Genomic DNA, 12,871 nt, shown 5'->3' on the forward strand with positions numbered 1-12,871 from the left:
CAAATAAACATAATAAAGGTAAAATTTTGGTTTATTAATAATCACAGTTAAGTTAGAACAGCTCAAAACTAAAAACTTACACCCTAAACCATTGTAAAAGTACAAAAAGAACTAATTAAATAAACCACAAAAAATAAATCTACAAGAATAACCAACACACTAAAAAAATTACCACTCAGCAGAGTGTTTTGAACGATAAAACTCCTATCACGATTGAAAAAGTATACTCCAGTCCAAACAATACTGATAAAGTAATAAATCTAATTACGAACGAATTAATTAAGAGGAGAAAGGTGGAACCCAACCACCGGTTAAGCTTTCAATATATTCGGCAGCAGCAAAGCACAATTTATCTTGATAAGGAGCTGCTACGATCTGTATACCCAATGGTAATCCATCTTTACTTAAACCAATAGGGATTTGAGTGACAGGAAATTTCAATACGTTGAATATAGCCCAAGTAGAAAAATTGAAAGGTCGGAAAAATGGAACGTAATGGTAAGGAGCTGTTGACGCATATGACGGGAACAAAAGTATACCGTTGTCACCAAGTTTTTTCTGTAAAATAACATAAATTATCAGCGAGTGGAAAAATTTCCTTCTGGTCATCAGAGTGCAGGGATGAGGCCCAGCCCAGGACCAGGACCCAAACATCCCAATTATTTTCTTGAAGCCAGTATGTATCCAAGCCCCAAAACCTTAAAAACTGTAACTTACAAAGCTCTGGGCCTGGCCCAAACTCCCAAAGCCTGAAATTTTTACCTCTGAAAACCAAGCCCCGAACATGAGCCTTGAAACCCAAACTGTGATCAAGGCTTTTTGTTACCATTGTAAATTACTGTTCTGTGCATCTCAAAACTTCAAAAGTCGAAAAATATAATTTTCAAATAAAAAATTTGCAAATTCAGCAAAAAATTTATTATTTATTTCAAGGGGTTTTTGGTAGTAAATGGAGGACTGCGCACGTTTTTACAAAAATTACCTAAAAATCGATAGCCAGTTTGCACACACTTGTAAAAAATTATATCCCTTGATTTTAATAGCCCCTTTGCAGGCGTTTGGGTTAAGGGTTCCCAAAGTATTACATTCATACGTTTCAAATTGATTGATGGTGATTTTAAGCTTTTTTAGAGCTTCATCTACAGGATCTTTAAATTCTTTATATTTTCCTGTTTTGAAAAATTGAAAAATCTTCTGAGGGAGGCTCCAAAAAAAGTTTAAAAAGACCACCAATCAATTTGAGAGATTGAAATTAAGACATATAGTAATTGCACCCCCCCTGCCGATCCTCCGGGACAACTTTTTTCTTAAAGGGGACATCCTAAGGAATATCTTAAAGCAAACTTGCCAAAAAAAAAGTTGGCCTTACTTACAAAATGGCGGCCATTTTGATTGAACAGTCAACCGAAATCGCAGACTTTGCGTTTTAACATAGGACTTGCACGAACTTTTTAAAACTTTACAAAGATTTATCATTCAAGTGCTAAAGTGCGTTTTTCGATTTTTGGTGAATTTTTGAAAATCGAATTTAGGCCAAAAATGAGGGAAAAAATCAAAATTTTACCAAATTGACCAAGAACGCTGAAATTTGGGATATACCCTATTTTCGAGATGCCAAATCGATTGGAAACAGTTTCAACCCGTTTTGAGCAGTTCTGGAGCCCCAGCAGATTTTTGAAACTCGAAATTCTCACAAAATTCCATCAAATTGGAGTTGTAAAGCTAAAATTTATTCTAAAAACTAATTAAAACTAATTTCAATACGCTACGAAGTACTGCAGGTAAATTTCAAGTCGTTTTGGATCCTCCAGCGACTTTTTGAAAATTCCTGAAGCCTCCAGCAGATTTTTGAAACTTTAAATTTTCACAAAATTTCATTAAATGGAGATGGAAAGCTGAAATTGACTCTACACTCCAATTTTAACACCCTTTGAAAACGACTTCTGGTGGATTTCAAGTCATTTTAGAGCATCCAACGACTTTTTTGAAAATAACTGAGCCTCCAGTAGATTTTTGAAACTTTAAATTTCCCCAAAATGTCATCAAACTAAGATGGAGAGTCGAAATTCATTCTGCAAACTAATTTCAATACGCTACGAAGTTGACTGCTGATGGATTTCAAGTCTTTTGGAGCCTCCAGCGACTTTTCGAAAGGTTGTATGGTGTTTTTTTGGAAAATTGAAATTTCCTGAAAGTAGCTGGAAGCTTCAAAACCATTTGAAACCACCATGTAGTCTGCGAAGTAAATTTCAAGTTTCAAAAATCTGCTGGAGGCTCCAGTAATTTTCAAAAAAGTCGCTGGAGGTCCTAAAATGACTTAAATCCACCTGAAGTCGTCTTCAGAGGGTGTTAAAATTGGAGTGTAGAGTAAATTTCAGATTTCCATCTCCATTTGATAAAATTTTTTGAAAATTTAAAGTTTCAAAAATCTGCTGGAGGCTCCAGTAATTTTCAAAAAAAGTCGCTGGATGCCCTAAAATTACTTGAGCCCACCTGAAGTCGTCTTCAGAGGGTCCTAAAGCCTCCAGCAGATTTTTGAAAATTACTGGAGCCTCCAGTAGATTTTTGAAACTTAATCAAACTGAGATGGAGAGTCGAAACTCATTCTGCAAACTAATTTTAACACCCTCTGAAGACGACTTCAAGTGGATTCAAGTCATTTCAGAGCCTCCAGCGACTTTTTTGAAAATTACTGGAGCCTCCAGCAGATTTTTGAAAGTTTAAATTTCCCCAACATTAATTTATCAAATGGAGTTGGCAAGCTGAAATTTACTCCGCAGGCTACATGGTGCATGGTGGTTTCAAATAGTTTCGAAGCTTCCAGCTACTTTTAGGAAATTTCAATTTTCCAAAAAAACACCATACAACCTTTCGAAAAGTCGCTGGAGGCTCCAAAACGACTTGAAATCCATCAGCAGTCAACTTCGTAGCGTATTGATGAAATTTTGGGGAAATTTCAAGTTTCAAAAATCTACTGAAGGTTCCAGTATTTTTCAAAAATGTCGCTGGAGGCTCTAAAATGACTTGAACCCACCTGAAGTCGTCTTCAGAGGGTGTTAAAATTGGAGTGTAGAGTAAATTTCAGCTTTCCGTCTCCATTTGATGAAATTTTGTGAAAATTTAAAGTTTCAATAATCTGCTGGAGGCTTCAGGAATTTTCAAAAAGTCGCTGGAGGATCCAAAACGACTTGAAATTTTCCTGCAGTACTTCGTAGCGTATTGAAATTATTTTTTAGACTAAATTTTAGCTTTACAACTCCAATTTGATGGAATTTTGTGGGAATTTCGAGTTTCAAAAATCTGCTGGAGGCTCCAGAACTGCTCAAAACGGGTTGAAACCGTTTTCAATCGATTTGGCATATCGAAAATAGGGTATATCCCAAATGTCAGCTTTCTTGGTCAATTTGGTAAATTTTTGATTTTTTCCCTCATTTTTGGCCTAAATTCGATTTTCAAAAATTCACCAAAAATCGAAAACGCACTTTAGCACTTGAAATTTTGACCGGTGATCAATTTTTGCATGATCTTTCGATCTATCTTTGTAAAGTTTGAAAAAGTTCGTGCAAGTCCTATGTTGAAACGCAAAGTCTGCGATTTCGGTTGACCGTTCAATCAAAATGGCCGCCATTTTGTAAGTAAGGCCAACTTTTTTTTGGCAAGTTTGCTTTAAAATATTCCTTAGGATGTCCCCTTTAAGAAAAAAGTTGTCCCATTGCAATTGAGAGGCTTCATGGAAAAGGAGCCTTTGTCAATTTTTTTTCACTGATTGAAATGGGCTTGAAAAATTTTTCTACAAGCTAAAATTTTCCAATTCGTTTTTTTTTTTCATGGAAGAACAGTTCAATATCACTGAATATGGCGAAATTATTTTAATACATTCAAAATTGTAAATAAAAAAAAAAAAAAAAATTACTAAGGATCTTTTTCCATGGAACCTCTCAATTTCAAGCCCGGAAAGCCCTGGACGCTGAGCCCTGAAACCCAAACCCAAAGTTTCCTGGACCCCAATCCAAGCCCAAGACCTAATAAATATTTGATTGAAAGTCCAAGCCCCGAAACCCAGAACCCGAAAAAAAAATCGTTCGGGGCCTCATCCCTGTCAGAGTGGTAAGGGTAACGTGAACTTACGATTAGATCGTTGCGTAAAGTTGCTGTTTCTTCTTCGGCCCAAGAAGCGTTGGGTAATGGCAAATGTTGATCGACAAGTTTCAATATAGCTGCCAATGTATGATCACTTTTACCAACTAATTTCTTCGGGAGTTCGATGAATGCGCTTCTTGGTTCCTATATTAGCAATGATGAATTAATTAGTAATGACGAAATTTCAGCTCGATCAAGGTCAACGAGTTGAAATTCAGGTTCCGTTGTCAATGAGCAGTAAAATAGCTGTGATAAAGTTTACCTCTTGATTGGCTAGATCTTTAGCGAAATTATTCAATTCTTTGGACATCCAGTATTTCCATAATCTGAACGAGTACTTGAATCCGGGAAAATGCGCCTTTGAAAGAAAAAAGAAATAACAATAAATAATTCCTCAGAATATAAACGATACGCCAATTATATTTTTGTATATTTACTTTTTGAGGAGAATTATCAAAACCGCTATGTTCTTTGATCAAACGAACAACTCTCAGCAGTGCATTATTACATTCTGATCCAATAGGACTGCTAAGTCTATCCCCAGGCTGCTCGACGAAGAAATAATTGAATTTCTTAGCATTTATCTGCGCAGAGAATTATAAAATTGAAAACTATCGAATTGAGAGACCCGATTAAAAAATCAAGATGTTAAACCTCTTCGTTGAGCCTCAACAGTGGAATTTTTTCCGGTAAAACTAGAGCCAAGTTGACTACTTTCAAATCAGCAGCATGCTTGAGCAATCCACCGGCAGCTACGATGGTGTCTTTTTCAGTGCCATCTCGAAATGACATACCTTTTGTATTTACCAAACCTGCGCCAATTAATCACAGTTAAGTACATCGTAATTTGTGAAATCATTCCGAGAATTATTTTTAACCAACCTCCAGTCAATTTATGTCCATAAACTCCGCAAAAATAAGCTGGTAAACGAGCAGAACCGCCGATATCCGTACCTAATCCAATAGGAGATCCGCAACAAGATACGATACACGCCTAAAAAAACAAAATACACGAATTAGAAACAAATCCGCAGTCATTGTAAATTTTTGGAAAACAATATGAGCTCACTTCTCCGCCAGAAGAACCACCGACAATTCTGTTCGTATTGTACGGATTATTAGTCTGACCATATACATAATTCCGGCATTCGATCCACATATTTAATTCGGGAATATTAGTGACAGCTATTAAAATAGCTCCGGCGCTTTTCAAGCTTTTTACGATATCTGCGTCTTCGACAGCTTTAGTTCCTTTTCTACTCAACATACCACAAGACCAGAGCATTCCTTCGGCGGCCACACTCTCTTTAGAAGTGAAAGGGACTCCGAGTAGAGGTTTTTTGTTGAAATCATCAGGTGAAACGGAACCGGAAGCTATTAATCGGTCTACTGCTTTGGCATCTTCGAGAGCTCTTTCGAAACGATCTTGGACAACAGCGTTGACTATGTCGTTGACCTCTTTGATACGTTGAATAAAAGCTCCAACTACAGCTTCGGAAGTTATCTGAAGAAAATATAAGAGATAAGCGAGAGTATAAATGAATTGAAAAGTACAGAATTCAATTTCAAATTGTACCTCTTTGTTTCGGATTTTTTTAGCTAATGAAACGGCGCTTTCTTTGACAAGATCGTTGCTAGGAGGAGGCAGCTTTTTCACTTCGGTGGAAGAGTATATAAAACCAAAAATCAAATCGATTGCTGAGTCATATAATCGACGAATGAAGATCAGTATTGTCATTAGACATTGACAGTAGGCGTTCCTCTGGGGCCTACGATCGGATTTTTCTTTATTCTGTAGGAAGAAGAGACAAAAGAATAAGTATATTGTAAAATATAAGCATAAAATAGAAGTAATTACAGCCAAGGTTGAATGATAATCATGCCATTTGCCATAGAAATTGAACTTTGAAACTTACCACCATTTTGAAATTGAATTCTACTGATTTTTAATGACAAGTGAATATTCAGTTGAACTGTTCATTTACTGTATCTATTTCACTAATAAATTTCAAACAGAATTAAAATAAAATTAAAGACCAAGAAAAGTTAAATGATGATGTAAAATTGACAAAAAATTTGTTTATCATGCATATTTTTTTTTTGTTTCAAACAGGAATAAACATCGAATGATGTATACTGGATAAAGGCTTTCCCTCTCATGAGCTCCTTTCGACCAATCACAACACAGGAAAAAAATAGCCATCCAGTAGTATTTGTAACATCCTTCAAACTTGTTTGGGATTTTTTTTATTTTATCATTTTATTAAAGCTCATAGATTTTTGAGGATCTGTTTCAATAAAAAACGTTGTTATTAATAATTAAAAATTAATTACAATCACTTGAAATTGATAAAATACTCGAATAAAAATTTTATCAAAATTCGAAAATTCAGGGTAACACTGTTCAACATTGGCAACATTTTTTTTCCAAAGTCGAGTTGATAAGAATTATCAGTTCCGTGTTTTTTCTCAAAATTTGAAATTTTTTGACCCTTTTTTTCTGCCCTTTACTTATAATTTGAGCCCAACCCGTGTTTAGATTCGAATACCAGTGAATGTAATCGAAGTACACTAAATAAAAATGACCAAAACCGCAGGAATAATAATCATCGGCGATGAAATACTCAACGGATCCGTGACCGATACGAATTCCACTTTTTTATGCAAAAGGTTTCGAGCCTTAGGAGTCGTTGTACAGAAAATCAGTACGATTCCAGACGATGTAAAGATATTGGCCGATGAAATTACTTTATTTTCACAACGCTACGATATAGTTATTACGAGCGGAGGAGTTGGACCGACTCACGATGACGTTACCTACGAATCAGTAGCTGCTGCTTTTGACGTAAAATTAACCACAAATAAAGAACTAAAACAGTATTTCGATTGGTATCTGTGTAAAGGCGACGTAGAAGGCATAAGACTAGTAAATATTCCGAGCAATGCGGAAGTCCTCTACGTCGAGTTAGATGAACCACTCGAAGGATATAGATCAAATTATCCTATAGTTAAAACACGCAACGTTTACAATTTTCCAGGAATACCGAACTACCTGGAGAAAACCTTTATGGGCTTGGAAAGTACGCATTTTGTCAATAACGATGTTCAATTCTTCAATCGTGTTATTTATTTGAACGTTGACGAGATTTCTGTTGCGAGTGTTTTGAGGGAAGTGGCCGATCGGTTTAAAGATAACGTGATGATCGGATCTTACCCTTCTACTCGAAAATGTGATGAATATGCTACTAAAATTACAATAAACTCAACGTCCTGTGATGATTGTTTAAATGCTGAAAAAGAATTACTGATGAAAATTTCACCTGCTATGTTGATCCACATTCCTCCCAAGTTACCTGATTTCGAATTCATGTTTCGGTTATCTACCATGAACCACCCGTTGTCGGAAAAGATACGAGATTCTTTTCGGGTATGTGTTTTGGTTTTATTTTACTTTATTTTAAGTACTTGTAGGTCTAGGTACATATTTCAAGTTCGATCGTCAACGGAAATAATTGAATTCAATATTTTTTATCGATTCAAATATTTTTATGTAGCGTTGAAAATAGTAATGTAATGACTAATGAGGCAGCTTGCGATTTGTGGACATTATTCTGTCTCTTATCTCATATTACACTTTACAGGAAATGCTGACCTACTTCAGTTCTTACTCATTATTTTTAGTAAACTTGTCACAAATACTTTAAAAAGTGTTGAAAATCATGTGAAGTGAAGTGGTATCAAATCAAATCAGAAAAGTATTAGAATCATCGTAATATTGGAAAAAATCCTTAGTAAAATTAATTTGAAAATGCTCAATATTATGCTCATGAATCATGAATGCTTGAACTTTGAAGTTTGAACTTGAAGAGGGTATGAACTTTGAATTAATAGAGTTGGAATTCTTGGAATTAATCAATTAATTGAAAATTGGAAATTTGGATAGAAATTTGAAATGAATAAAAATTGACAATCGTTTGGTTTTGAATCATCTATTGAAGTTAATTTTTCAAAATTGGCCATTGGGCAATAATAATTTTGATTTTTTTGAAAAATAAAAAAAAAAATTTTTTTTTTAGAAAACAGTGAAACAGTTTTTCTTATCACTTTAGTCAGGCATTAGATCACTGCGAAGGCACTGTGAAAAAACCGCTAAAAAACAAAAACAAAAATTTTATCAACCAAACATATTTTGGATATCAAATTTCTTGAAGAAAACGTCAATTTTAGTTCTGAAATTCTAATCCAAACCCTTTCTAATTTATTGTAAAGTATCGCAAAAACTACCTCTTTCTAACTACTAATCCAACATGTCAAAAACCATCGACAATTTGAAAGAATCCACCGATTCAGATCCGCGATATCGCACCGTAAATTTACTCCGAGAATGTCGCAAAGTAAAGAAACAACTGCACGAATTACAACTACAAAATTTCAAAGATGAAATGGCCGAGAAACTCATGGAAGAAGAAGAATCACTTCAAATAGGGTACGTCGACTTGTACACGAAAATGGTCGAAGTAACCGGTAAAATAGACGAGGCTGTCAAAACCATCCGACAAACGAATCCAGAAAAGTCATCAAAATCACCGGTAACTCCTCGAGTTACCAATACCAATAATAGTATTGTACATTTAGAAACTCCGAAGCTACCACGTTCAAAACAAACGAGAAGAGGATCACCTTATACGCCCGTGTCTCGCGAATCTTTACTGCCTTCGTTGGATTATAAAAGCGTTGAGAACTTTAACGAAATCATCGAATCGGTCGCTAAATTATACAAGATACCTAGCGAAGAAGAGTTCACATCTAATTATTCTCAATTGATAGATACCTTGGACGTATTAAAGAATTACAAAACTTCCAACGAGTCTTTATTCGATATGGAGCAACGAGTCAAGGAAATGGTTGCCATTAATTCGCAGTTAAACGAATTATTCCAAGTGGATTCTTTGAAAAATCAATTACTTAAAATAAAAATTAACGAATAATCGATAAAGAATGATTAATTTTTGTGTCTTATATGTTTTTTTTTGAAATTGTAATTTTTTGTATGCTCGTAATAATAAATTTTAATAGTTGTATCGTTTGTTTTGTTTCTTCAGGTTATAAAAGAGTGTTTCTCGAAATATCCTATATCTGATACGTTCATCGGATTCAATGGCGGTAAAGATTGCACCGTGCTTCTCAATTTGTTATGTTGTTATTGTATAGGCAATAAACTGACTAATTGTACGTTGACTCTGATCTATTTCAAAGATGAGAATTCCTTTCCGGAATTAGATCAGTTCATCGAGTTTATCAAAAACAAGTACATTGTTTTGTTGTGTTTCGTCGATGTGTAAATCAAGTTAGATTTTAATCTCGAGTCTTTTTTTCTCCAGCTATAAAGTACGATTGATCGTATTGCCAACGCCAATGATGCAATCACTAGCGGATTATCTGAAAAAGAGACCGGGGAATTTAGCTTGTTTCCTCGGCTTGAGGAGTAACGATCCACGTAGCGCTGATCTCAAAACCATGCAGGAGACAGACGGTGATTGGCCGATATTAATGAGAGTTTTTCCCATTCTAACGTGGAACTATAAAGATATTTGGGATTTCCTTAGATGCGCCAATATTCCTTATTGTTCGCTCTACGATAAAGGGTAAGATAACTGATAACCTTTTAGTTGAATTTTACAAAAATAAATCCTATTCGAGTGTTTTCTTTGCACAGGTATACGTCTTTGGGACATGTAAATAACACAAGAGTTAACGAAGAATTGAAATTCATCGATGAAAAAGGTTCAATTTACTTCAGACCAGCTTTCTTATTAGATGAAGAAAAATCCGAAAGGAATGGAAGATGACGAAGAATATTACATTCGAAATTCTAGAACACAGACTTACAAAGTTTTTACACCTATTATTTATATGTATTTGAATAAAAAAACAATCATTCACATTTTTTTAGTTACAGGATTCGCATAACTTATGTAATAATTTCGTATTTAAAAAAGAAAACACTTTTTCCACCATTCTCGAGAATATTTGACTAAGAATGATTCGCATAAGATGACGATCAGTATCTCGTTAATTGTACGTCATGTAACGCGGAGTAGCCGAGAACTTGGCGTACGATTTGATAACCTTATTTACAGCTTCTAAGAAATCTTTTTCGGTGGCTACCTTCCTTCTGGCTCGAATAGCGAACATGCCAGCTTCAGTGCAAACTGATCTAATTTCAGCTCCTGTAAAACGTAACAGATTAGAGAAGTGAACGTGACGAGGTTCTAGACACAGTGACGATTAATTACCTGTGCTATTAGGACATAATCTGGCTAATAATTCAAATCGAATATCTCGTTCTACGCTCATAGCTCTGGCGTGAATTTTAAATATATGCGTTCTGCCTTCCAAATCAGGTAAACCGAATTCTACTTTACGATCTAAACGTCCAGGACGCATCAAAGCCGGATCCAGAGTATCTGGTCTGTTCGTAGCCATCAAAACCTAACCAAAGTGCTTTATTAATACAAAATCAACGCGTTGAAAAACCGATAGAAGATGTAAAATACTTTAATATTTCCACGAGGATCGAAACCATCCAACTGGTTGATCAATTCTAACATAGTTCTCTGAACTTCGTTATCTCCGCCGGCTCCGTCGTCAAATCTGGCACCTCCGATAGCGTCGATTTCGTCGAAAAATATCAAACAAGCTTTTTTGCTACGAGCCATTTCGAATAATTCACGAACCATACGAGCACCCTGTAAACAAACCCAGTTGTTGAAAAAAATCCACAACAGTGTAACGTTCTGGCAAAAGTAAGTTCGTACCTCGCCGACGTATTTTTGTACTAGTTCTGATCCAATAACACGAATGAAACAAGCATCGGTTCTATTAGCTACTGCTCTGGCACAGAGAGTTTTTCCAGTACCGGGAGGTCCGAAAAGTAATACTCCTTTGGGTGGTTCGATACCCAAGTTGACGAATTTTTCAGGCTGTAAAATGATTTTCGTGATTTAGCACCGAAATGAGTTCGGGATTCGAGGTGAAGTAATGATTATTCTTACGTGCAGCAGGGGAGTTTCGACTACTTCTCGTAATTTCTCAATTTGTTCTTTACAGCCACCGACATCGGAGTAGGTAACATCTGGTTTTTCTTCAACTTGCATCATTGTGACAGTAGGATCGATTTTAGGCGGTAAAGGTATATGGATTTGGTACTTATTACGATCGACTCTGTGAACGAAACTCGCAATGAGGAAAATTCGAAACTAGGATGGAATTAAAATATCAACGAGACTCACCCGACACGCATCCCTTCTTCGATATCAGTAGGGGCAACGGAATCGGCCAAATCTACCACGAATTTAGCGAATTGTTTCACATTTATTATATATTTCGGGTCATCGGAATCTGCATTTATGATTTTAGTACATCGAGCAACCTAAAACACACGAATAGAGTTAGAACTGTTTCTACGTAAATTCCACATGGTGGAATAGACTTTGCATACTTGTAATGGTTGTTCATTTTGAAGGGTTTGTTTATCCGCCGTCAAATCCCATAATGCCGGAGGAGCTAATCCAGTATCGGACTCCTTAATACCAGTTAATTCATTTATACGCTTGATGACCGATTGAATATCATCTTCTACTACCTTCGTAATCTTAGTATACTGGCCTTGTCCCTGTAAAAAGACGGAAATGTACATCTCCGGTGAACACAGAATCAAAACACATACACGATGCGACAAATCATACGAATACTTACGTAAGTTTTCAATAAAGCGATATCTGCTTCATCGAGAGCTGAAATCATACACAACGAATTACGATTGGATTCATTTTAAATTCACATAGCGAAAGGTGTTTCTGAGTTTTTCTTTCTTCAGCAGAAAGTTGGACGAAAACAAAGACTTACTTTTTATTTCCTTCTCTTCTTTTTCCGGATCGTCGCCTTTTTTCGTCTTTCTCATATCATCTCCAAGGTAATCCGGCATCTTGACGATTAATTAATTTAACTTATATCGATACGAATTAAATAATTAATAGATATATTTGAAGAAATTTGCGAAAAAACTAAAGAAAATGGAAAAATTCAATTCAGCTATCTCATCATTTTAGTTTATCACCGATTTGAGTGTTGCCAAATTTGAAAAACTTGATGATGCGACGTTGCCAAAGATGATTTTGTGATATTTCTCCGTTTTTACGCCGTAATTACGTTTTTTTTGTATGATGAAGTGGAAAATTTTGGCAGTGTTACCAACAGTGAAATTCGAAAGGTCGCTTTTTTGTTTACCAAATTTTGGGAATTTCCCATCGACCTTTTATTCTCTAAAGCTCTTTAATACAAGTATGGAAATAGAGTATGCTCTTAAGAAAGTCATAGCATTTTACGTATGTGTTACGTACTGCGCATGGCAGGTTGGTGTCGTCACGCGGTGGAGGTGGGTGGAGCAAACAATGTGGTGCAACGTTGTACGTGAACAGCTGATTTGATGCTTGCTCGCGCACTGCGCAGTACGTAAAACTTACGTAAAATCCTATGACTTTCTTAAGAGTATAATCTATTTCCATACTTTTATTCTCCAAAAGGTCGATGGAATTTCCCACACTTCAAAAACCAAAATAAATGAATTATTTTCAACTTGTTCTTATTTTTAAATTAAAAATTAAAATAAAATGACTGAGTAACCTATTTCTCATCGGTGTATTTCATGAAATATTCTCTGTAAATATTT

General features: G+C 35.5%; 3 protein-coding genes across 3 annotated transcripts; 1 reads left to right on the plus strand and 2 right to left on the minus strand.

Annotated features, from left to right (window-relative positions):
* Positions 1–13: 13 nt before the first annotated feature.
* Positions 14–6,232, minus strand: LOC135844711 (fatty-acid amide hydrolase 2-A-like). The gene is made up of 9 exons (XM_065363029.1): positions 6,057–6,232; positions 5,717–5,932; positions 5,210–5,644; positions 5,023–5,134; positions 4,795–4,952; positions 4,578–4,724; positions 4,403–4,498; positions 4,129–4,284; positions 14–558 (listed from the first exon to the last, which is right to left on the minus strand). Exons 1-9 carry the CDS (start codon positions 6,060–6,062, stop codon positions 280–282), a joined length of 1,605 nt encoding a protein of 534 aa, XP_065219101.1. The 5' UTR covers positions 6,063–6,232; the 3' UTR covers positions 14–279.
* Positions 6,233–6,577: 345 nt separating this feature from the next.
* On the plus strand, positions 6,578–10,084 carry LOC135845555 (FAD synthase-like). The gene is made up of 4 exons (XM_065364183.1): positions 6,578–7,567; positions 9,243–9,448; positions 9,522–9,785; positions 9,857–10,084. Exons 1-4 carry the CDS (start codon positions 6,722–6,724, stop codon positions 9,987–9,989), a joined length of 1,449 nt encoding a protein of 482 aa, XP_065220255.1. The 5' UTR covers positions 6,578–6,721; the 3' UTR covers positions 9,990–10,084.
* Rpt1 (26S proteasome regulatory subunit Rpt1) lies at positions 10,011–12,249 on the minus strand. Its single transcript, XM_065364184.1, has 9 exons — positions 12,049–12,249; positions 11,899–11,936; positions 11,642–11,815; positions 11,433–11,572; positions 11,196–11,364; positions 10,959–11,123; positions 10,698–10,889; positions 10,437–10,632; positions 10,011–10,370 (listed from the first exon to the last, which is right to left on the minus strand). The coding sequence occupies exons 1-9, from the start codon at positions 12,125–12,127 to the stop codon at positions 10,213–10,215; spliced, it is 1,311 nt and encodes a 436-aa protein (XP_065220256.1). The 5' UTR covers positions 12,128–12,249; the 3' UTR covers positions 10,011–10,212.
* Positions 12,250–12,871: the final 622 nt, after the last annotated feature.

This window comes from Planococcus citri, chromosome 4, assembly GCF_950023065.1.
Source record: "Planococcus citri chromosome 4, ihPlaCitr1.1, whole genome shotgun sequence".
NCBI lineage: Eukaryota > Metazoa > Arthropoda > Insecta > Hemiptera > Pseudococcidae > Planococcus > Planococcus citri.